The 23,714-nt window shown below is 50.8% G+C and overlaps 1 protein-coding gene across 2 annotated transcripts in view; it reads left to right on the top strand.

The window, feature by feature from the left end:
• LOC311161545 (S-adenosyl-L-methionine-dependent tRNA 4-demethylwyosine synthase TYW1-like) overlaps positions 1 to 23,714 on the top strand; it is a 96,683-nt gene that overhangs the window by 3,753 nt on the left and 69,216 nt on the right. For both annotated transcript variants that reach the window (XM_084219180.1, XM_084219179.1), the window contains exons 5-9: positions 295 to 396; positions 1,276 to 1,470; positions 2,814 to 3,095; positions 3,931 to 4,038; positions 15,335 to 15,422. In XM_084219180.1, coding sequence (XP_084075306.1) covers positions 295 to 396; positions 1,276 to 1,470; positions 2,814 to 3,095; positions 3,931 to 4,038; positions 15,335 to 15,422 — 775 coding nt within the window. The remainder of the gene's footprint in view (positions 1 to 294; positions 397 to 1,275; positions 1,471 to 2,813; positions 3,096 to 3,930; positions 4,039 to 15,334; positions 15,423 to 23,714) is intronic.

Raw genomic sequence — 23,714 nt, 5'->3', positions numbered from 1 at the left:
GAAGTTCATTCTTGCACTATAATTTTAATTTTCTAGCAAGGCTTTGTAGAGAGAAGTGCTGGGTTTGGTGATTTCTCATGAAGAAGTGTAATTTGCCTGTGTAACTGTGACATTATAATGTTGTAACTCTCAGCCAGTATACTCCATTTCTGTTTTAATGTGAGGAATTGCAGTGCCAGTGTCCAGGCCTCCTGTGTCATTATTCTTCCTGTGCTGGGAGAGGTCTTGTGGCAGAGCACAGCAGGTCTCGTGTGGCTTGAAGTAATTGATAACTTCCAATGTTTCTTTGTTCAGAGATTCGCCAAAGCTCTGGCTGAAGCTGTTACTTCCCTTAATTTGCCTGTGGATATCATTAACATGGAAAAATATGATCCAGAAGATGGTTTAGTAGAGGAGGTGGGTATGGCATAAACACCAGTAACAGCTACAATTTTTTCCTGGGGTTGTCAAGGCTATTTTCCTCTTGTTTCTCTCCTGTTGTTCTGGAAATCCCCAAAGCTTTGTGTTGAATTGCTTTCCTACCTACGGAAATGTAGCCCATCAGCCCTCAGCAGAAAATACCTAGGTTTTGAGAATTTCAAAGCACCAGTTGGACTTTTTGCTGTGACAGTGACTCTGTATAAGCCAGTTCTGTAACTCAGGGGTGAGCTGGATGAGAGTGGCTGCCCCAGGTCCTCTGTACACCTGGGCAAGGTTCAGAACCAGAACAGGAAGGTGATCATGCCTCTGCAGCCTTTAGAGGCTTTTAAGATAGAAACTCCTTGTGAGGTGTATTTATGTGTAGTAATTCTTGACGGGTTTTTCTTCTGTGAATATTGATAGTTGCTCCTTGAGAGTTTTACTTAATCCTAACAAGAAGTTTTGGTGGAAACTGCATGCTGGGAATTCCTTCAGGTGTCAGTATGAATTACCATCATTTGATACTGCCCCTAACACACCTGTAAATGTGAGGTTGAGGAGTTTGAAATATTTATCCATGAGGCACTTCCCTGGTGAGGGAGTTGGGTCAGGAAGCTGTTGATGGGACTGGATGTCCAGTTTTGCTCTGTCACTGTGTCCCTGTTCAGCTTGACCTCTCTCTGCTAATTTAAGGTGATGTGCAGATTGTTCAGCACCCTTGGCATTGTCACCTGCACCATCCCACCCCCGCTGGAGACAGCCTTGTCTTTTGATTTCTCCCAGCTGCCTGGGTGTTGTAACTCTTTGCTTTAGAAGAAGGTGCTGGAAAATGCAGTAATTTTGTTTTTTTCCCTGCTGTCCTGTTTGTGTGACCAGACAAGCAGCAGGAACATCTGTGTGTTCCTGGTGGCCACGTACACCGATGGGCAGCCCCCAGAGAGTGCAGTCTGGTTCTGCAGGTGGCTGGAAGAGGCAGCCAATGATTTCCGTGTTGGGAAAAGCTTCCTGCAGGGCCTGAGATACGCCGTGTTCGGGCTGGGGAACTCTGCCTACGTGGATCACTACAACAGAGTGAGTGTCCCTCGAGCCCCCTGCTTGGCTTCTGCTCCTCAGAGCCCCATGCATGAAGTGCATCCAAGCTGTGTGAGGCTGGTGCTCTGTGTGGGATTGCAGCTGTTGTACTGATTGGGTGAGGTGCTGGGTTTAGGGCATGGGCAGAATCTCAGATCCATTGAGCTTGGGAAGAAACCTCCAAGATCACTGAACCCACCATGTGCCTGATCCCCACCTTGTCCCCAGCCCAGAGCTCTGAGTGCCACATCCAGGCCTTCCCTGGGCACTTCCAGGAATGGGGACCCCAAACCTCCCTGGGCAACCTCTGCCAGTGCTGAGCCCCCTTTCCATGGGGAAATTCCTCCTGATGTCCAACCTGAGCCCAGCCTGAGGCCATTCCCTCTCCTCCTGTCCCTGTTCCCTGGAGCACAGCCAGACCCCCCCGGCTGTCCCCTCCTGGCAGGAGCTGTGCAGAGCCACAAGGGCCCCCTGAGCCTCCTTTGCTCCAGGCTGAGCCCCTTCCCAGCTCCCTCAGCCCCTCCTGGGGCTCCAGACCCTTCCTAGCTCTGTTCCCTTCCCTGGATATGCTCCAGCCCCTTGCTGTCTTTCTTGGGGTGAGGGGCCCAAAACTGCCCCCAGGACTGGAGGTGCCTCCGCAGTACCAGCACAGGGGACAGTCACTGCCCTGGTCCTGCTGCCACACCAGTGCTGGTACAAGCCAGTGGCATTGGCCTTCTTGGCCACTTGGGCAGTTCAGCTTTGAAGCAATTTGATTTCAAATGGAAAATGAGTCCCACAGGCACTGGGAGGTGTGCTAACACATTTGGTAAATCCTTACTGAGTTCATTTCCCAGCTTTGAAAGCTTTCTGCAGTCACCTGAGGGCACAGCACTGTAAACTCTTGCTCTTGCTGCCTTCTAAACATGGCTCCTTTTTATGATGTGGGTTCTAGCTTTATTCCCTGATGTGGACTGTGGCAGTATCTCTGCCTGGTCATTTGTATCATCTCACACAGAAAAATGGCATCACTTGTCACAGGTTGTGTTCAGAGCTGGGGCTGTGTGTCACACACGTGGCTGTTCTGACCAACAAGCACCACACGGAGCAGTCTGTTCCTAGAGCCCCTCCCTTCAGCCCAGGGGTGGCAGAGGGATTTTCCAATGGAGTCTGGGGGGGTGTGGTGCTGTTCAGGCTGCCCTGTGTCTGTCCTGAGCCAGCACCTGAGAGGGACTCACCAGGTCCCTATCCTGCACTACCATGCAGCTCACTGGCTCTTCCCAGGGCTGATCCTTCCTTTTTATGTTGGCTGCTTGCACTTGGCCCTGATTTAATTTCCTTTCCAACCCTTCCTCCTGCCCTAGGTCGGAAGGAGGATAGACAGGTGGCTGTGGATGCTCGGTGCCAGCAGGATCATGGCTCGGACTGAGGGTGACTGCAATGTGGCCCAGAGCAAGCATGGCAGCATTGAAGCTGACTTTGAGGCCTGGAAAGACAAATTCCTCACTCGGCTCCAGGCACTTTGCAGAGGAGAAAAGAAGGCCTGCAGGGGGAAGTGCAAGAAGGGGAAATGCAAATCTTCAGGGAAGCAGAGCGAGGAAAGCTCGGACCATGAACATGGGACGTCAGAACAGGACAATACTGAGGTACAGCCAAAATCCTTGAGGCCTTATTTTATTTGGAGCATTGACTTCTCCCCTTCTTCCTGCAGTCCAGAGGGCTGTTGTGGGAGCCTGCTACTTGTTCTGGGGCAGGGGGAGAGCTGAGATCCCATGGCAATAACAAGTAGAATGAGCCATCTGAAAGAAGGACCAAAGAATTAGTGATGGATGGCATTTGTGTGATGAGGGAGTCTTGCTCCTGGCTGGGGACAGATGCTCCAGGGAGCCAGGCTGGGTTCTCAGCAGAGCCTTTGCCTTGTCCCAAGGCCAAGGGGACTCTTCAGTTCCCTGTGAGTCATTAACCTGCTTCCACTTCAACCCGGTGAAGCTCAGCTGCTCTGCCTGCATCACAGGGTTTTCCAAAGGCAGCTGGGGTGTGTTACCTGAGCAAGTCCTGTATGTCCTTTGTGTATGTCTGCCTGTAATAATTTCTCTCTTCTGGAGTGTTTGTTGATTTTGACTAAGAAATCCTCTCTATTGCTCTCCAGTGCAAGACCCAGAGCGGCTATGGCACTTTAATCCTCCCTCGAGCCATATGCTGTGGGTTGGAAGTTATTGCTGGGTTGAATTTTATAGGAAAGTAAGTGGTTCTTCTGGCTGGGTTTGGGAGTGCTGGCTGCTGCAGAGCAGGAGGAATAAATCTTGGTGTCAGCGAGGCACTTGAGTTTAAAGGGGTTCAGGGTTCCATATCCATCCTACAGGTTTTTGATAGGCTATTGCTTGTTTTGAGTGATGAGGAGAGCTCATTTCGCTGGTTAGCTTAGTCTTACATTTAACAGTGGGATAAATTCTTAATTTTTTCCTCTGCTCTCTCCCACAGGCAGAGGAATTGTTTGAAACCAGTAGTGAGGAGGAAGCTGGAAGCACAGATTCTGTCATTGATGTTGAAGATCTTGGCAATATCATGGGCCACAGGAAGAAAGCAAAGGTACTGCTGTTAGAGGGGGTAGGGAATGGTCAGGTCTTGTTCACTGAGCAGCTGGATTGATTAAACTGTAACTGGCTGGATTTGAATCTGCGGGGTTTGGTTAGAGGGAGAGTAAAATACAAGCCATTGAAGAACCTGTCCCCAAAAAGAACATCTTTAGAGGAGCGTTGGGTGTAGTCGCAGACTGTCTCTGTAGCTTGCTGCAGTGGTAACCTATGACTTCCAGTCTGAGGGAAGATTTACTTGCAGAGCTAACCCTGGATCTGGCTGCAAATCTCTGCATGGAGATTCCCAGTGCAGTGGCTGAACACAGGTCCTGTTCCTGTACTGCCTGTGGGTTGTCACTGAAATGCAGGTGTGAGGACTGCAGCAGAGCTGCAGGTGCAGCAGGAACACCCAGCTGCCAGAGCGCCTTGCCTTGCTCACTGCTGCCCTAGGGTGAGGTCTGTGCTTCAGACACTGGGCCTGTCACACAGCCCCAAGTTCCTGCTCCATCCCAGGCTCTTGCTGTTGGTGTCCCTTTCCTGTGCTCAGTCTGAGCTGGGATGTGTCACACCAAGCACTAGGGACAGGGAGCAGCTGCAGGGCCTTGCTGTGCTCTCCAGTCTGCTGGCTGAGCAGTTGTTGGTCAGGTGGGGAGGGGTGGCCTGTGATGTGCTCTGAGCCCATCTGCTGACCCCCTTTGCTCTCAGTGCCCTTTGCATGGTGCTATCATTGTGCACCCTTGAGCTGCTGTCCATGCCCTTCTCACCAATCTCACTGTAATGACACCTTCCTTGCTGTGGGTGTGTCTGCACTGTGGGGGTTTCACAGCTCTTTCCCAAAATGGCGCCCTGGCACAGCAGCCCAGAGCAGCTGTGGCTGCTCCTGGATCCCTGGAAGGCCAGGCTGGATGGGGTTTGGAGCAGCCTGGGACAGTGGAGGGTGTCCCTGCCTGTGGAAGGGATGTGGGATGAGATGGTCTCAGGTCCCTGCCAATCCAAACTGCTCTGTGACTCTGTGACGATACAAAAATGTCCTCGGTGCTCTGAGCTGAGGTGGCACTGCTGGGCTACCTGAAGGCAGGCCGTGGCTCACAGGAAGGTGTGTGCTTGGAGAGCTTATGAGGGGAGCACGGGGGATCTCTGTTGCTCCCCTCAGGGAGGGGAAGGAGGTAAATCAAACACTGCTGTTTGTAGCCAGCTCTGTGAGGAGAGCAGCCCCCAGCGTTGGGGCAAGGCTGGCTGCTGTGAGAGGGCTCTGCCCCGCAGCCGGGATCGCCTGTGCACTGCAGCTCGTCAGGGAAGGCTGGGGAACCTTCTGGCTTCCCTTTGGAGGGAGAAAGGACCGCAGTTCCTCATGGAGGTCATTAACATTGTTTCTGTCTCCTCTCTCCTGCGCTCGCCACTAGAGGTCAGCGGCCAGAAGGGAGCGGGGCGCTGCGGCAGCTCCAGGGAGCTGCTTCTGCCCTACCGGGCAGCGCTGACAGCCAGCGCTCGTGTGAAGAACTGGCATTGAGCTTTCCCTGAGTGACAGAATATAGCAACATCGTGATCGAGGAGCTGTGTAACCGAGGAAAACCACGTATCATAGGCCAGTTTACAAATAAAATGTGAGCACGGCAATAAAATACTTTCTGCTGTTCACTGGAAGAAGTCAGTGCTGAGGTCAGTGTGGTTTGGGTTTGTACACCGGCAGGGAAAGTTCACTGCTGTCTGTGCCTTGGCTGAGGCAGGACCTGTTTTCTCCTCAGCCTTCCTGGTGCTCTGCTGGAGCAGGGAGAATGTTGGGTGTACTTGTGTTCTGCAGTACCTGTGACTGTGCAGATCACATTGCTCTAGCTGTGGCCCAAGTGCCACCCTGATCAGAGGGGCAGCTGCTGCCTGAGCACAGACACTCACCTGGAGCTGGAACCTGCAGGTGTTGATCTTTTGAGCATTTTCCTTGGAGGAGCTGGCAAAGCTCTTCTGCTGTGAGAGTTGAACACTGCCCTTCTGCAGAGGATCAAATTCTGAGGGGGCAAATGTTGGTGTGGGCCTGAGAGCTTGCTCTGAGTGTGTATAAGGGCACCTCTGTTGAAGTCCCATCCCCTTTCTAGGTTCTGAGAGGTTTCCTGTACCAGGTGAGTTGTTCTGCCTTTGGCCATTTTAGCCATTTTCTCCCTCATGGCATGCTGGACTGTGTAAAATAGGTGTGACGCTGTTGTTTTCCCTGACCTAACCTGTTGACCTGCAGGACTCCTTGCCCACACAGCCAAGTGCTCTGGGCTTTGGGATCTGAACTAGTCACACACAGGTGAGCAAGTCTGAGAGAAACTTGGGTATCTTCAGGGTTGTGTCACAGACAGTTCTTCCTCCTCAGAGTTCCTTGGGTGTGGAATGTGCCTGACACTTTCCAGCAGTGATTCTATGGGTGTCATTGTTGGGTATTCACCCCTCTGCCTATGGGATGTGGAGCAGCAGGTTCTGCCTTGTGCCTTGTAGTTAATTTGAAATGGTTTTGGGTCCAGCTTTCATCTCTTCTGCATGGATTAGCTCTTGTGAGGCTCACTAGCAGGTAAGGCAGGTACAGATAGTCAGAATTCCTTATTATCCTGCCTTTTCTGGATGCCAGAGTGAGGCTGTGGGGGGATCTAATAATTCCTTGCACACATCTCTGCTGGTCATCTTCATTTAAGTTTGCATCTGTCTTTTGTTGTTTGCCTTGACAGAAATCAAGGCTGAGATTTGTCTTACAGCTTCCCCCCCCATATTCTGCAGGTTTGTAAAGTATTGACAAAGGGCTTGAAGCAGGTACTGGATTCCTGCAGCCACTTGGACCAGGCAGATGGATCCAGGAGTTCCAGGGGAATGCCAGAACCTCTCTGCCATCTTGAATTATAGCTGTTACAGACTGAGCTAGGGAAGAGATGGATTCTTGAAGAGCTGCTGAGTGTGACGTTTCACAGTTCATGGTGATGGTGCCTTCTGAACACTCAGTCTGAGCCCAAACTGACACAGGGTTGGGTAGATATTGGTAATATATGCAAGTATATTAACTGGTAGCTGATCCAACAGCAAATTCCACATGATTTTACCAACTCTCATAACATGTGCTGATGGTTTTTAATGCATTTAAGAAGGAGGTGGACTTTGGAGTTTTGCAGTTGTGGCACATTTTGCCTTTCCTCTAGCGTTCCTCCCCTGATGTGGATTTGTCAGGGAAAGTGAACTCTGATGGTGTTTGTGGCTTGCAAGGTGCCATTAATCACAGGGACACCAGTTCTTAGTGTGGATTATCTCCCCCCGCTGGGAGATCAGCTGAGAGGACAGATCCATCTACACTCATTCCCAGGGAATGGAATGACTTTATTAACCTTCACATTTCTAAACTTCAGACGTGAGTAATAGCAATAATAATGTCCTGATTCCTTGTTTGATGGGTTTGGAAGCAATCAAATGAGCATATTTGTTGATGCAATTTTGAGATGAATGCTCATGTTTTCTACAACAAGCAGTGTAATGATGCTGACAGGCTATTTGCAATATAAAGAGAGAGGGGTTGAGGGAACACACTGAGTGTTTCCAGGAACCAAACCCTGCCCCAGAGTGTTCAGTTTGTGTCCCTCTGTGTCCCTGGGCCTCTTTGGCACTGGTCCCTGAAAAGTCACCCTGGGTTAGCCGCTGTAAATCCCACCCCTTCCAGCCTTTCCTGGGAGCTCTTGGAGCCTGGGCCTGCTGTGGAAGCCCAAACCTTCCAGGTCCTGGGGGAAGGAGCTCTTGAGGGAGCTGGGTTTGGTTGGAGTGGGGCAGTGGGCAATGGGGTATTTAATGCCTGAGGTTTACAGACCAAGGGTCATGTGCAACTTTGTGCTACAGTTAGGAACTTTTTAAAGGAGGAAGGAATAATCAGTGATATGTTAACCAAATGGAACAAAATTTGAGTATGTGACTTTCAGTTAAAACTGATGTGGACAGCTCCAAAAGCTTCAGCTTTTAATGGGTGAAGGATTCCTTTATGAAAAACGTGCCCTTATCTGTAGCAGCTGCTCTAGGCCAGATTCCGACCTGTGCTACTGTGGCTCAGAATTCAATGTGAGTCTACATTTGAAAATGAACTTTAAGAAATTAAATTTAACTTCTTGGGAACTACTGCCATTAGCAGCAGGATTTGCCATAGGGGCACTTCACCCTTCTCCTTTCCTGGGTTCAAGTCTTTTTTCTCTAAACCCTGGCTAATGGAAGGGATTACAATTGCTAAACAAAATTACAAGAGATATTGAGGCATTTTCTGAGTAAGGCTTGTGAGTGATAAAAGGGAAAAAAACCCCCCAAAATAACTTTAATGTAACCTGTGTCTGGATGTGCAGTCTGCAGGCTCTAACATGTGGTGTGGCAGTGAGTTCCTTGGTAAAGACATTTGAGAGCTCTGAGTGTTTATTTGCAGCTTTTTCCTGACCACATCCTTTGCTGGAGATGGTCAGGACTGACCCTGTAGCAGCCCAGCCCTCCTGCTCACCATTTCTCACCAACTTTATGCTCCATTTCTTGGGTGGTTTTCTTTTTGCTGTGCATTTTTAAGTTTCCTGCTTGTCTAATGAGAGACTTGAGCAGACTTCCTGAAATTCTACAAATCAAAGCAGAAGACCCTCTCTGCTCTGGAGCCAGGCTGAAGAGCTGGGGGTGCTCACCTGGAGAGGAGAAGGCTCTAGAGAGAGCTCAGAGCCCCTTCCAGGGCCTGAAGAGGCTCCAGGAGAGCTGGAGAGGGACTGGGGAAAGGGATGGAGGGACAGGACCCAGGGAATGGCTCCCACTGCCAGAGGGATGGATGGGATGTTGGGAATTAGGAATTGTTCCCTGGGAAGGTGGGCAGGCCCTGGCACAGGGTGCCCAGAGCAGCTGTGGCTGCCCCTGGATCCCTGGCAGTGCCCAAGGCCAGGCTGGGCAGGGCTGGGAGCACCCTGGGACAGTGGGAGGTGTCCCTGCCATGGCAGGGGTGGCACTGGATGGGCTTTAAAGTCCCTTCCAACACAAACCATTCCAGGTTTCTGTGTTTTTTTGACCACTTGAAAAATTGCCATTGAAATGAAATGTCCTGAACTCATGGAAAAGAAAGAAATGGAGTGGAGAAGTCTTTACAGAGCCACTTGAAAAAGAATCTGCAAAAGATGGCAGGAGTATGGAAGGAGGTATGCTGCCTGCTCTGTGTGAGAGAGCAGAAGAGACTGAATGGAAAATCTTACTGGTTTGAATTTGGGAATTTGGGACACTTGTTAAACTGTGTTAACTGGGCTTCAGTTGGGATTTTTGTAGCACAGAAGAAAGAAATAAAATGTGAAAATATGGCTCAGTTTTCAAGTATAAGCAGTCCCTTTTGGGTGGACACAGACACATTGTTAGTTTTGACTCCTTTGATGCCTTTGAAAATCAATCTTCCTGGCTTGTCCAAGGAAGTCTCCCAAATGAAACAAACTCTGGCAGGGTCCCTCAGCAGTGTGTGAGTTGGAGCTGTGCTTCAGCAGCACCTTGTAAAAGCTGCCCTACAGCAGCGCAGTGCTGCTGGAGCTCAGAGCAGCACTCTGAAACCCCCTGCAGCCCTGCAGATACATTGGAAAGTTGTGACCTTGGAGGTTTCTTGTCCTTGAGGACTTGGGCTGATGTTGAATCTACAAGAAAATGATGTTGGTGGGATCATTTTTGCTCTGCATTTCATGGAAGATGCTCAGTGCCCTTTCAGGCTGATGCACTTGGATGGCAGCATAAGCTCCTGTCACTGCTTGTCAGCAGGAGTTTGGGATTTAAATGCTGTAAATGTCCAGAAATCTCAGCACTGACTTTTCAGACAAAGAGAAATGGAAAATTCCCTCCATGAGGATGGAGCTGCATATCTGTTTTCCTTTGCTTTGTTGGGAGCTGCTGCTTCAGGATAACACCAGGGACCTTCTGTATCCTACAGCATAGGGACAGAGGAGGGGATTCCACCTCCTTATTTAAAATTCACAAGGGTTTCTACTTCAGGAGAGAAAAGTCCTGTTTCTGATTTTTTTTTTCTATTTAATCAGTCAGAACTTCTCAGGGACTTTCCATGTTTTGAAGGGAACCTACAAGGAGGATGGAGGGCCACAACACGAGGGATGGCTTCCCAGTGCTAGAGGGCAGGGCTGGATGGGATATTGGGCAGGAATTTTTCCCTGGCAGGGTGGGCAGGCCCTGGCACAGGGTGCCCAGAGCAGCTGTGGCTGCCCCTGGATCCCTGGCAGTGCCCAAGGCCAGGCTGGACAGGGCTGGGAGCAGCCTGGGACGGTGGAAGGTGTCCCTGCTCATGGCAGGGCTGGAACAGGGTGAGCTTTAGGGTCCCTCCCAATCTATTCCATGATTTTGTGATTTTAGGGCCACTTTTTGAGAGCACCTGCCCCAATTTTCCCTTCTGGCCCAGGCAGCTGATGTTTCAGTCATGGCCAGATGCTGCATTGCCCCGTTCCCTTCTCACCCCTTGTGCTGCTCTCAGCTCTTTGTGCTTCACTGGGCAGTGCTGGGGTGGATGTGTAGCCTGTGATTATGTAGACTCTGGCAGCTGTTTTTTAATAAGATTTTCTGTCTGTTGGGCTGTTTGCTGGTTCACAGCTCACTCACTCGGAGTTCTCAGGTCTCCTCTCTGCTGCAGGAGCTCCAGGCTGTCTCTGCTGGTGACTGACAGCAGCAAGGGCCAGGGTGCTGTGGGATTGATGGGGTGTTCATCCCTAGGCTCAGCAAATTGCAGCTCTGTCTCTGCTTGTCACAGCTGAATTGTGACAGCCACAGCTGTGTTCCTGCAGGAGGACAGTCCCCAGAGTGTGCCCTCTGCTCCTGTGCTTGTGTTCAGGGGTGTCTGTGGAGTGGGCCCCCTATCCCCATTTCCCCATGTGTTTCAGCCTTCCAGGAAGGTTGTTTTGTAAAGAAAGGAGTGCCATGACTGTGGGCAGCCTGGTGTCCCACCAGCTCCCCAGATCCCCACGTGATTGCTGTCAGTGGTGCCCCTGCCAGAGGAGGCTGGGCGAGGGGAAGAGCTGCCAGCATTGCTGCCTGTCCTGCTGCCCCTGGGGCTTTGCTTCCAGAGCTCTGCTCTGTGAACTTTAACTCTTGTTCATGTAATTCATGAACTTTAATAGCTCATTCTTCAGCTCCTGGGGAAGTGTTGCTAATCCTTCTTGCTGCCAGGCAGTTTTTCTGACAGCCTGGCCAGCTTTCCCTCAGTGCTGTTCTGTTAGTGCTGGCTCCAGCCCTGGTATGTTCCTGTTTGCTTAATGCTTGTGCTTTTCTTTTGGGAAAAGATTCTGGAGCTTGTAGATGGATGAGGCTGTAAATCATGGCAAGGCCAGGGCTTCCCTTTGTCTGACCACTGGGAGGTTCAGCAGGAAAGAAGTTGAGTCATAATTGGGTGTAAATTTTTTTCTGAGAGTAAAAGCTTTTGGGGGAGCTTTTTTCCCCCTGCCATTGCACAGTAAGTAGAACCATGAGACTAAAAGTGCTAAATTCAGTTAATTTAGAGAATCATAGAATGGTTGGGTTTGAAGGGACCTTAAAACTTATCTTGTTCCCTGGGCAGGGACACCTGCCACTGTCCCAGGCTGCTCCCAGCCCCATCCAGCCTGGCATTTGCACTGCCAGGGATCCAGGAGCAGCCACAGCTGCTCTGGGCACCCTGTGCCAGGGGCCTGCCCACCCTCACAGGAAAGAATTTCTCTTTAATATCAAACCCTAATTTCCTCTCTGTCAGATTGAACCTGTTATTCCTTGTCCTGTCCCTCCAGTTCCTGGTGCAGGGTCCCTCTCTGGCTTCCCTGTGTCCCCTCCAGACCCTGGCAGGTGCTGTGAGGTCTCCACACAACCTCCTCTTCCCCAGGCTGAACAGCCCCAGCTCCCTCAGCCTTTGTGTGGAGTTTCAGTGTCTTTTTTATTTTTCTCCCCCCTGCACAATCAGTTTGAAGAGTGTTTGATGGATAAAGTGGGAAGCACAGGGCACTGTCAGGCACCTGGGCATCCTGGAGAATCACAGAATGACTGGGTTGGAAGAGACCTTCAAGATCATCAAGTCTAACCCAGCCCTAACACCTCAACTAAACCCTGGCACCCAGTACCACATCCAGGCTTTTTTTGAACACATCCAAGGATGGTGACTCCACCACTTCCCCAGGCAGACCATTCCAGAACTTTATCACTCCTTCTCTAAAAATGTTTCCCTGCTATCCAGCCTATATTTCCCTTGGTGCAGCTGAGGCTGTGTGCTCTGGTTCTGTCAGTTCCTGGAGAGAGAGCCCAGCCCCAGCTGAGCACAGGCACCTTTCAGGAGCTGTGCAGAGCGATGAGGGCACCCCTGAGTCTCCTTTTCTCCAGGCTGAGCATCCCCAGCTCCCTCAGGGGTTCCTCTCAGGGTTTGTGCTCCCAGCCCCTCTCCAGCCTCGCTGCCCTTCCCTGGATGCACTCGAGCATCCCAAGGTCCTTCCCAACCTGAGGGGCCAGAGCTGGAGAGGGCACTTCAGAGAGGAGGACAAGTGGCAGTAGCACATCCTGGTGGTCACCTTTGGGGGTGGCTGAGGCTGAGTTTGGAAGGCAGATTTGGAGGAAGCCCTTTGAAACACTGGCATTTGTCCTGGGGCAGGGAATGCTGAGGCCCTCACTTCTGTCAGGGGCTCTTGGTCCATGGAAGTTGTGTGTTCCTTGCCTTGGGACTGTGCTGCCTCTGCCTGTTGTGCTACCTGTGTGAGGGGGAAAAGGAAGGGATTCCTTTTCCCTTCAGCTGCAGAGCAGGGGGTCATAGCTGAGGTTCAGCTGCCTTTATTCACAACCAAACCCCTCCAGCCTGCAGTGGAGCTGTGCTGAGCCTTCCAAGGAATCAGGGTGTATCCAGAGGTTTTCCTCATCTCTGGCCTGCTCCTTTGTGAGCTGCACCTCCAGTTTTTGGCAGTGAAGTATTTCAAGGGCTTGAAAAGCAGGCTCTTGTCACTGCTTGCTTGATTTGTTATGGAAAGACAGTGATTTGCCTTGGATTTACTGCAGGGCTTTCTACTAAATCACCACAACTGGAGAAGTTTGCTCTGTGCAAAGTTAACTTTTTTCCCCTCCTCTCCAACCCTCAATAACAAATCTGAAAGGTTTATTAAGCAAATAAGTGAAAATTCCTGTGCAGTGAATTCCATTTCCCACCAGGAGCACATGCAGCCAATCCCCTGCCAGAGTGAGCAGGTCAGGTATTGCAGGGCAGGGAAAAACAAAGCATGGTTTTGTTTACAGGCTCTCACATCAGGGTGTGGGCAGGGAGAATTGTGATCCTCTCTGTGAGGGGAAAATTATCATTGAACTGTATTTCTGCCTTGCCAGGAAGGAATTGGATGTTGTTCTGTTGAGGTGCTGCAGTGGCAGGGAGGTAGAAATGCAAATGTTTTCCATGCAGAAGGACTTTGTGTTTGGAGGCTTTCTTGGATGGGGTCTCTCATTTGTAATTAATTCAGTGACTGCATTTTTAATATTAGGATGTGCTCCATAGTGGAGGTTTAGTTCTTCTGGGAGGATAGACCTGGCCTGAGGTGGTAAAGCACAGGCTAGGAGGTGTCCATGTTTAAATGCTGCTCAGGACTTTGAGGGGCTCCCAAATCACAGCATCAGGGAGTGGTTTGGGTGGGAAGGGACCCTAAAGCTCCTTGAATTCCACTCCCCTGCCATGGGCAGGGCTTCCTTCCTCTAGCCCAGGAGTCAGTCTGTGCTAAGGTAGGGCCTTGCCAGTGGCCTGGGTTAAGTGATGGCTTGTGGCAGGACAAGCTCTTTATTTAACACTTGGAAGATGAAGTTTTTTATCTATTATCTCCTTCCTTCCTTATGCATGAAGCTTTCCCAGCAATATTAATATTTTACTGTTGAAGAGTCTTGCTGATAAATTAAGATCAAGGCTCAAGAAATGAGCTTTAAAACCCATTAAATGGCAATTAATTATTAGATGTAGGCTTCCAGGGGAGTTTTGATGTGTTACAGAAACCAATGAAGTCCTGCCTAAAGGCTCACTCAGAAAGCTGAATGGAAGGAAGTAGGAGGTGGATACAGCTTTCTCCTTCAGAAAGGACCATGTGAAAAATACATTTCTGAACAACATCCCTGAGGCTGTGGGCAGTTTTATCCAAAATGAGTAGGGAAGTTAATAATCTCTGTCCCTGGATGTTTTACTCTCCTGTTTCCTTCTCAAGTGTTTATTAGGAGCTCTGTTTTGTCCTTGAACTTCTGTGTGTGTGGGTTTTAATATTCAAACGTATTTTTCTTTGGAGGCACCTTTTATTTTCTGAGCTGTTTCTCAGGTACAGAAGCAGTCTGTTCATGTGCAGGAGCAGCCAGACTCCTCTCCGTGTTTATGAAGAGCAGTTTGGCAAATCAGGAGCACTGGTTTCCTTAGTGATGCTGACAGTTGGTGAGGAGACTCAAACTGAAAGCGTTTCCATTAACTTTTCCATGGCTTTGGCACAAAAGAGTCTTGGATGTGAAATAGCCTCAGTGTTGTCAAGACAAAATGTCCTCTGCTGGTTTTTGTTGTTTATCCATAACTCCTTCAATAAAAGCCATAAAGGACTGACAGATTACAAGTTGCATGAAATATCCAAGTAATTATTTCTGCTTTGATGCTTCTTTGTGCAGACATGAAACAATAAATACCCATAAAGTCTCAGCAGTGACACTCACACAGCAGGGGAGTCACCACTTGTTACGTGCCAGGGTTTGCTTCTCCTGCCTGTGACTTTATCCCAGTGTCTGGTGCTCCTGCCCAGGGCTTAGCTGTGTGTGGAAGCAGCTGGATGCCAGACTTCCATGGGCTGCTGCTGGAGGGGCTGTGGGCTGGGGGAGCAGCCTTTTCCTGCAGGTCTTTGCTGTTGCTGAATTTTGGTGGTGCAGGTGGCTGCTGCTCCAGGGCTCCTCTGCTCTCTGAAGTGCTGGGGGTGCTCCCTGAGCTCTCCCAGGCAGTGGCACTGCAGGCACACACTGGTTTGCTTCTTGTGAGGTTGTTGTGCACTCCTGAAACATCAGGGCTTACAACCTGGAGTCACTCTTGGATGAGATTTCACAGCCTGGTTGTTAAAATATCCTTGGGAATTTTATTGCTGTGTCAGTGGGACAAATCTGGTGTGGTGGGGGTGTTCCTTTTCCTGTTTACCATCCTAAGTTAGTGCTGGGAAGAGGGGTGAGATGCAGGATTAGAGGGAAGCGGGAATTGCTGTGTGGCACTCGGCTCAGTTCAGTCCAGCAGGTGTGTGGCTGTGCCCCAGTGTCTGAGGTGAGGCCTGGCTCTAAGTGGCTGTAATTCCCTGTAATTCTTCCAACAGAGAGAGCAGGAGCTGCAGGAGGGAGCTGCTGGAGCTGAGAGGAGAGAGATGATCACCCCAGCCCTGAGGAAAGCACTCACTAAACAAGGTGAGGCTCTGCCAGAGCAGCTCAGAGCATGGAGCTGCCTTTGGGCAGTGGGAGAGGGGCTCTGGGGGGGTCAGGGGCTGCCCTGGGCCCTTGGGGCAGGCCTGACCCACAGACAGGACAGAACACATGGAATGGCTGGGGCTGGAAGGGCCTCTGGAAATCACCCAGTCCTACAGCACCAAGGCAGGGTCCCCCAGAGCAGGTGGCACAGGAATGTGTCCCTGGGGGTTTGGGGTGTGGCCACAGAGGGACACTCCAGCCTGCCCTGCTCAGCTGCTCCAGAGGTCTGCCCCTCTGTGGGAAGAGGTTCTTCCTCATGTGGAGATGGAGTTGGTTGTGGTTTAGTTCATGGCTGTTGCTCCTCATCCTGTCACTGGCACCACTGAACAGAGCCTGGCACAATCCTCTGAACCCCCTGGGGATTCCTCTCAGCCTTCCTTTCCCCAGACTGACCAGGCCCAGCTCCCACAGTCTCTCCTGGCCAGGGAGATGCTCCAGACCCCAGATCATCCTTGTGGCCTCCACTGGACCCTCTCCAGTAGCTCCTGGTCTTTTTTGAGCTGTGGAGCCTAGAACTGGGCCCAGCAGTGCAGAGGTGCCTCACCTGGGCTGAGCAAAGGGGCAGGATCACTCCCTGTCTTGCTGGGAATGCCCTTCCTCATGCTCCCAGGACACTCTGCTGGCTCCTGGGCAGCTCCTCCTGCAGTGCCTGGGGCTCCCAGGGTTTGATGTACCTGCTGGGGCTGCTTGAGACATGTGCCCATGGTCCCACATTCTGCAGCTCCCACAGTGTAGGTTTGTCAGGGAGTATTTAAAGATCAGCTTTGCATCTGTTTTGCAACTCAGTCCCTTGCTTTTATCTCAGTTTCAAATTCTGATTTGTTGCTGAAACACTGTTTCCAGAAAAGGAAGTAGTTCAAACTAATTTTAACCATCCACTAGATGTTGAAAAAGATCAGCAGCTCTCCAAGGAGAGCAGTTGGAGTGGATTTCATGTTTTTTTTAAAAACAAAGGACCATCATGAGGAGAGCCAGACTGAGCCCTGCAGTTCAGAAGCCTCAGCTGGGAGTGGCAGAGGCAGGAGACGGTTGGAGCTTCCTTTTGCTGCTCACATGGAGACTAAAGGGAGTTTAGTCTGGCTTCTTTTCTCTCTTGGGGTGGAGTTTGCTTGCCTTGCTGCTAAATCAGTGTTATCACGGCACTGTTAAGGTTGCCAAAGGTCTTTTAAGAGCATCAAGTTCAACCATCAACACCACATCACCCCCATGTTCAGTGCTAAATCATGACCTCAAGAGCCACATCCTCACATTTATTCAGCACTTGTAGGGATGGGGCTGGCCTGGGCTGCTCTCCTGAAGCTGTCCTGAGAGTGCCCTGGTGTCACTGAGGGCTGAGCTCTGGGGTCTGGCGTGTCCTGGGCCAGTCCAGCTGTGCAGCCCAGCCCTGCTGCTCTCAGGGCTCAGCTGCTCTCTGGCCTGAGCTTTGCAGTGCCTGCCCAGCCCGTGGCTGCCAGCTTTGGTGACTGGCTTGGCATCAGCCTTGGCACAGCTGGAAGCACAGAGCCATTCTTTAACTCTGTGGTGTGAGGAATGACCCAAAGGCTCAGGGAGGAGTGGCAGGGACTTTGCCTTCTCCTCATGGCCCCCAGGGAGCTGCTGCTGGCTGGGGCCAGTGCAGGCCTTGGAGCAGTCCATCTTTTCAGCCTCACTCCTGAAGGCTGTGCTGTGGTGCCAGTTACTTTGGTTTTGTTTGTCATGTATTTGACTGCATTTTATTTATATTTTACTTGGTTTTCTGTTTAAGGTGACAGCCTTTTGTTTTTATTTATTGATTTATTCAGTTACTACTAAAGAAAGCAGGAGGTGGGGGCAGTGCTCTGTGCTGGCCCTGTGCTCTGTGTGGTGGTTGGAGCATTTCCCCTTGGCTCAGTCTCACTTTCCCTGCTCGTTTGGGTTTGGGTGTGAATGGAACTGTGCTTTTGTACAAAGTGGCCATTTGGAAAATCAAGCAGTGCTGGAAAGAACGTCACCTTGCTACCATAATTCTTTTGACTCAAAGAAGGCTCCCCAGAGAGCTCTGATTTCCTTGTGACACTCCAGGGATAGGAATTCATTACCCAGATAAGTGGGTCCACATTTTCCCTTCCTGCAGTTCTCATGGTAGTGCCAATATTGGAGCCACTGGTAGGACCTGCTTACATAAATCTGCTCTTTCAAAGACTCTGAACTGTTGAGTCCTCACAGCCCAGCTCCCCCTCCAGCTCTCCCTCCTCTGCTGCTCACCAAATTCCTCAGTGGTCACTCAGCTATGAAAAAGGGAAGCTGCATTGTGTTTTTCTTATGTCATATAACATTTTTTCCTGTAAATAACATACTAGGAAGGCTTTTGTGGCTACAAAAATAAAACAATTCCCTTCTTCCCTCAGCATCATTCCCCCTAAAATAACAAGTGCAGTGTAGTCAAAAGATTATCTCATTTATTTTGCACCAACTGGTTTCTTTGGGTGTAGGCTCAGTGCCTTTTCAACAGTATCCCAGAGGGCATAATTAGCCCAAGAGAAAGAAAATGAGTATTGGTGGGTCAGGGAGAGCTGTTCTTTGATACTGCAGTTGCATAACAGAGGTTTTCCTTGGAGCAGCATCTCCTCAGACCATGGTAGTGCTCACTGTGGATCCACCTTCAAAGCAATTTACCTTCTTCGAGGTAAAGGGAACTGTGCTTAAGCAAAGGTTTTTATTTTAGGCCTGGCATTGAATATTGGCTAAATTTAGCCTCCCCATTGGGTTGCAGAGGTATGAGCCCTTGGAGCTGCCTGCTTGCAGGATACTTTAATAACAGCAAGAGCTGCTTTTGAAAGTCCCAGCCAGAGGCAACACAATTCCAGTTCCCTTTCCATCAGTGCCCAGCTCCTCCTGAAACAGCAGCACAGCTCTGAGGCTTTTGTGAGTCCCAGTGCACTGGGGGAGAGGCTGGCAGTGGTTGTTGGTTGGGTTTGCAGTGCTTCTGGTAGTACTTCAGCCATTCTGTGTGTCCAGGGAGCCAGAAAGATCAAGCTTTCCATGTTCACATTTCCTGTGGTGCTTGGTGAATACAGCCCAATTTCATATTTGCTTTTTGGGGTTGCTTGTAAATTTTTGACACAATTCCTTTTGGGCTGAAAGTTGCTTTTGCCTGGCCTGGGTGCCAGGATGATTTGGTATATTTGGTGAGCCTTTGCAGTGTTCCTGATTTCTCAGGAAGTACATTAAAATCCTTGGTGGGCTTTAAGGGAGTCTCAAGCGGCTGTTTCAACAGGAAAGATGAAAGAAGAAAAACACAGTGGGGTTTTCTTTTCCTGTAAAACAAACAAAAAACCAAAACACCCTTTTGTGTGCCAGGGGAGGGTCAGGTTGGATATCAGGGAAAGGTTCTTCCCCCAGAGGGTGCTGGGCACTGTCCAGGCTCCCCAGGGAATGGTCCCAGCCCTGAGGCTGCCAGGGCTCCAGGAGCTGCCAGGGATGCCCAGGCTGGGATTGCTGGGGTGTCTGTGCAGGGCCAGGGCTGGACTGGATGATCCCTGTGGTCCCTTCCAGTCAGGCTGTTCGTGACTCAGGGGCTGACCATGACTTTGTGCTCTGCTGGGGTTGGTGCCATCATTAGTCACAGCTGCTCCTGGATTTGCCAAATGTTTTATTGACGCCGATGGTCTGAGTGAAGCCAGCCACGTCCTGCTGGATGCTGGCAGCTGGGAGAGGGATTGTTCACTCCCTGCCTGAGCTATTTGGAGCTCAGATATGATGTGTCTCAGTGCCAGCCACCTCCATCAGCCCTGTCATGTCACAGGGGTTGTTCAGCAGCCCCAGGTCGGCTCTGACGCACTTCCCTCAGTGGGGCAGGAGTGGAACAGGAGCAGTGAGCCCAAAGCCCTGAGAGCTGAGTGTTGGCTGAGGAGGCTCCAGTGGGGAATGGCTCCCACTGCCACAGGGCAGGGATGGATGGGATATTGGGAAGGAATTGCTCCCTGGCAGGGTGGGCAGGCCCTGGCACAGGGTGCCCAGAGCAGCTGTGGCTGCCCCTGGATCCCTGGCACTGCCCAAGGCCAGGCTGGATGGGGCTTGGAGCACCCTGGGATAGTGAAATTGTCCCTGCCCATGGGAGGGGTGGGACTGGATGGGATTTAGGTCCCTTCAGGTCAGACCATTCCATGATTCCAGGATTTCTGAAGCTGCTCACACAGTGTTTCAGTGTTTCTTTGCTTTGCTCTCTCCTGCTGTAACAGGACCAAACAAATCCCTGCTCTCCCTGCCTGGCAGCACACTGGGGATGGGTTAATGATGCCAAAAGTTGACCCTGCTGACATTGGATAAGTTATTCTGTCCCACAAGGACAGTTTTGCTGCAGTCCAGTTGGTTCTGTCCTTACTGGTTAAGGAAGGCTACAATTTAGCCCCAGGGTGCCCAGGACACCTCTATTTTACTTGTCTCCAAAGACAAGTGGTGCATTAAGAGGCAGCTCTTATCTGAAATAGTCTGGGCTTCAGCAGCCACTTAAACCATCGTGCTCTGACTTTGTGCTGCAGCTAAAGCTGTGCTTTGGCCTATGGCTTTTAGTGGGGAAGGGCAGGCAAGAGGCTGACTTCAGAAAAATACTGAAGGCTGGGCTTTTCAAGTGCTCACCAACCTGGAGTTCAGGTTTTTAAAAGCTTTGGTGGCTTTTGCTGGCCCTTCTTGGGCCAAGGTTCCCAGTTCCTGCAGCTCTTGTGCCCAGCTCAGCCTGGCTCTCTGTGCTGAGCCTTTGGAATGGTCAGTGTGTGGAAATGGGATCTCAAACCATGGCACAGACCTGGTGCTGCTGGCTGCTGGCTGGGTGCTTTGCAGGCTCTGTGCCCCAGGGTTTGGGAACTGGCAGGCTTTGGGAGGAACTGTTTAACTCCAGGTGGCACTAGCAGCCCACAGCTGGCTCTGGGATTGGTGGCACTGGTGCAGTCCCCAGAACGTGTCACAGAAATCAAATGCTGGCTCTGGGCAGATTAAAAATTACTTTGCTAGCTAAGAAATTACTCATGGTGAGCAGAATAAATACAGTGACCAAACCCAGGTGCAGAGATCAATTCTTGAGGAAATGTCAGTAAATAAAGGGCAAACACACAGGTGAAAGGAAGGAGTCCAGGCAGCAGAAGATGCTTAAGCCCCACTGTGTGAGAGCTGCCAGGAGCTGGGGGAGAGCTGACTGCAATTCTGATGTGCTAACACAGCTGTAGCACCTGAGCAGGAGCAGAGGAGATGGATAAATCACATTTAGGGGGCTGATTCTTCTCTCATGTGTTACCAGAGCTGGTAGAATAACCCCATGTATAACAAAGAGGAAAATAAAAATAAACACAGACTTTGAAGTCCATAGTTTTTTTGGTTTGTTTTAGGTTTTGGCAGGGCTTTGGAGAGTATTGGGCTTTGAAATTAAGTCTAAGCTGGAACAAAGTACAGGATATGTTCAGGCAAGGATAAAATTTGCTGTGCTTTCTTTGTAAGGTGACACTCGCCCCACACAAGGGGACAGTTCAGACAAATGGAAATGTGGAGAAGGGAATGTGTCTTGAATGACTGAAAAGTGTCTCAGGAAAACAGAACAGAGAAGAGCTGCAGCTCATAGCAGTCAGCAGTTCTGTCTGTTGCCTTTTGGGTGTGTTCTGGGTGCTTCAGGAGGAGACGAGCAGGTGGAACCTCCCATTCCAGACTTCAGCCAAAGCTGACCCTGAGGTACAGCTCTTAAAAATGCCAAGTGCTTGCAGATTTCCTGTGTTTTTCTGTGAATAAAGAATTGCAGAGTCCCAAACTGGTTTTGGTTGCAAAGGACCTTAAAGCTCATCTCATCCCATTCCACCCCTGCCATGGCAGGGACACCTCCCACTGTCCCAGGTGCTCCCAGCCCTGTCCAGCCTGGCCTTGGGCACTGCCAGGGATCCAGGGGCAGCCCCAGCTGCTCTGGGCACCCTGTGCCAGGGCCTGCCCACCCTGCCAAGGAACAATTCCTAATTCCCAACATCCCATCCATTCCTGCCCTGTGGCAGTGGGAGCCATTCCCGTGGGGATGCCTGAATCACCAGTTGGACTGGTTGATCGTTGAGGTCCCTTCCAACCCAAACCAGGCCATGATCCCTTTTTGGGAATGCTCTGCCCTGGACAAAGGGGCCACATACTGAAGGCTCTGCTGCATTTTCTCTGGTGTTGGTACAGGTGAGGTATCAGTGCTCTCTGAGGCTCTGCCAAAGGCATCACTGGTTTTATATTCCTGTGCTGCAGAGGGAAAGGTGCTCTTGGATTAAAAGAGACATCTCAGTCGAAGGGAAACACCAGGTTTTGAGAATCCTGGAGGTCTCTTATAATCAGCTGTGGAGGCTGGAATTTGTGGTAGCTCCTGGCATTCCCACCCCTGCACTTTGCCAGTCTCATTTCCCTGGCTCTAAGTTGGCTCTGGGTTGTCTGTGCAGCAGCTGAATCCCTTTCACTGCCCCCAGGAGGCTTTTACTGTGTTTTAAAAGTGTTCAAGGTGTTTGTGTTGTGTACAGTGCCAGGGATCTGAGGCCAAACCTCCCATCCCTTTGGGAGGGACAGGGTTTGTGCTAAAGAGGGACAGTCCTGCAGTCCCTGCTTCTGTCCCACTCCTGCATTCAGCTCATGGGAGCAATCCTTCCCAATTCACAAGCCTTTTGTATTTTTAAGAGCCTTTTTTCAAACGAAGAGACAATCTAAAATAGGTCTTGGTGGGCCTGGTAAGAATTTCTTCAAGGCTGAGCAGTTCTAGGAATGAACCTGGAGGTGTCTCTTGTCATGCTTGGGCAATCTGAAAAATTCCACTTCCCAGCATCCCCTTCTTCCTAGATTTGTATAAAATACTGATAGAATCTGAACAGATGCCTCACCAGGGCCATTTCTTCTTGTTGTTCTTCTTCTTATTATTATTCCTGTTATTAATAATTGTCAAGTATTCTTTGTCTGAGTGGTGACTCAAGCACAGCAGTTGTGTTTCAGTGTGGAAAATGGTCCTTACAGGTGGTTGGCATGGATCCTGCTGTCACTGACCTTCAGTTCTGGCCCTGTTAAACTGCAGTCCTTCAGAAATGCAGGAAGTTGGGATTTTTTTTTCCTGTAAAACTTCTGCTAGTGTGAAACTGCCCAGAGCTGCAGTTCTAGCAGATACTCCCTGCCTCAAAGCAGTGGTTTTATTGCAAGAGTGCTGGCTAGCCCCACGCAGAGGTGGCAGCTGGACTTTGCTGCTCTCAGGGCAGCCCTGGGACAGCCAGGAGAGGTTGGAGTCACAGTGGGGCCCTGGAGTGGCTTTCCCAGCTCCCAGAACCTGCACTCCTGGAGAAGGATGGCTCAGTCTTTTCCTTGTGCTTTTTGGAGCTTTTTCAACCATGGATCTCCTTCTTTCTTTCAGTATTGAATTTTTTGCTTTGGGATTTTGAGTCAAAGCAAACATTTGGTGATGCAGAGATCTGAACTGGGAGGTGTTAACCAGGCAGGGCTTGTGCCCTGTGCTGGCACTGCTGGGGCACCTCCAGTGCTGGGGGCAGCCCTGGGCCCCCCAGGACAGTGCAGACCCCAAGGGGCTGGAGTGTGTCCAGGGAAGGGTCTGGAGCCCCAGGAGGGGCTGAGGGAGCTGGGCAGGGGCTCAGCCTGGAGCAAAGGAGGCTCAGGGGGCCCTTGTGGCTCTGCACAGCTCCTGCCAGGAGGGGACAGCCGGGGGGGTCGGGCTGTGCTCCAGGGAACAGGGACAGGAGCAGAGGGAACGGCCCCAGGCTGGGCTCAGGTTGGACATCAGGAGGAATTTCCTCATGGAAAGGGGGCTCAGGCACTGGCAGGGGCTGCCCAGGGAGGTTTGGGGTCCCCATCCCTGGAGGTGCCCAGGGAAGGGCTGGAGATGGCACTCAGAGCTCTGGGCTGGGGACAAGGTGGGGATTGCGCACAGCTGGGACTGGATGGCTTTGGAGGTTTTTTCTGACCTCAGGGGTTCAGTGTCTGTGGGTTTTGTTCTGGACATTTTGCCACCTGGGGATGGTCTGCAGTCCCTGAAGGCCGCTCAGCACAGCTCTCAGGGTTGTTCAGAGAGTGCAGGGGGGTGTCACACAGCTCCTGGTAGGGACACTTGTGCTTGTAGAAATTCAGCTGACCTGCTCTGCTGTCAAAAATAACAGAATTGCTCAGTTATGGACATAATTCATCCATGTCTAGGAGCTTGGAAAGACTGGATGTGTGTCTGGCTGACAAACCACATCCAGAGCACCTGGATACTGGAATGTGCCCTAGGAATAC

Source organism: Fringilla coelebs (assembly GCF_963513975.1).
Source record: "Fringilla coelebs genome assembly, chromosome: 20".
NCBI lineage: Eukaryota > Metazoa > Chordata > Aves > Passeriformes > Fringillidae > Fringilla > Fringilla coelebs.
This window is presented reverse-complemented; position numbering and strand designations above follow the sequence as displayed.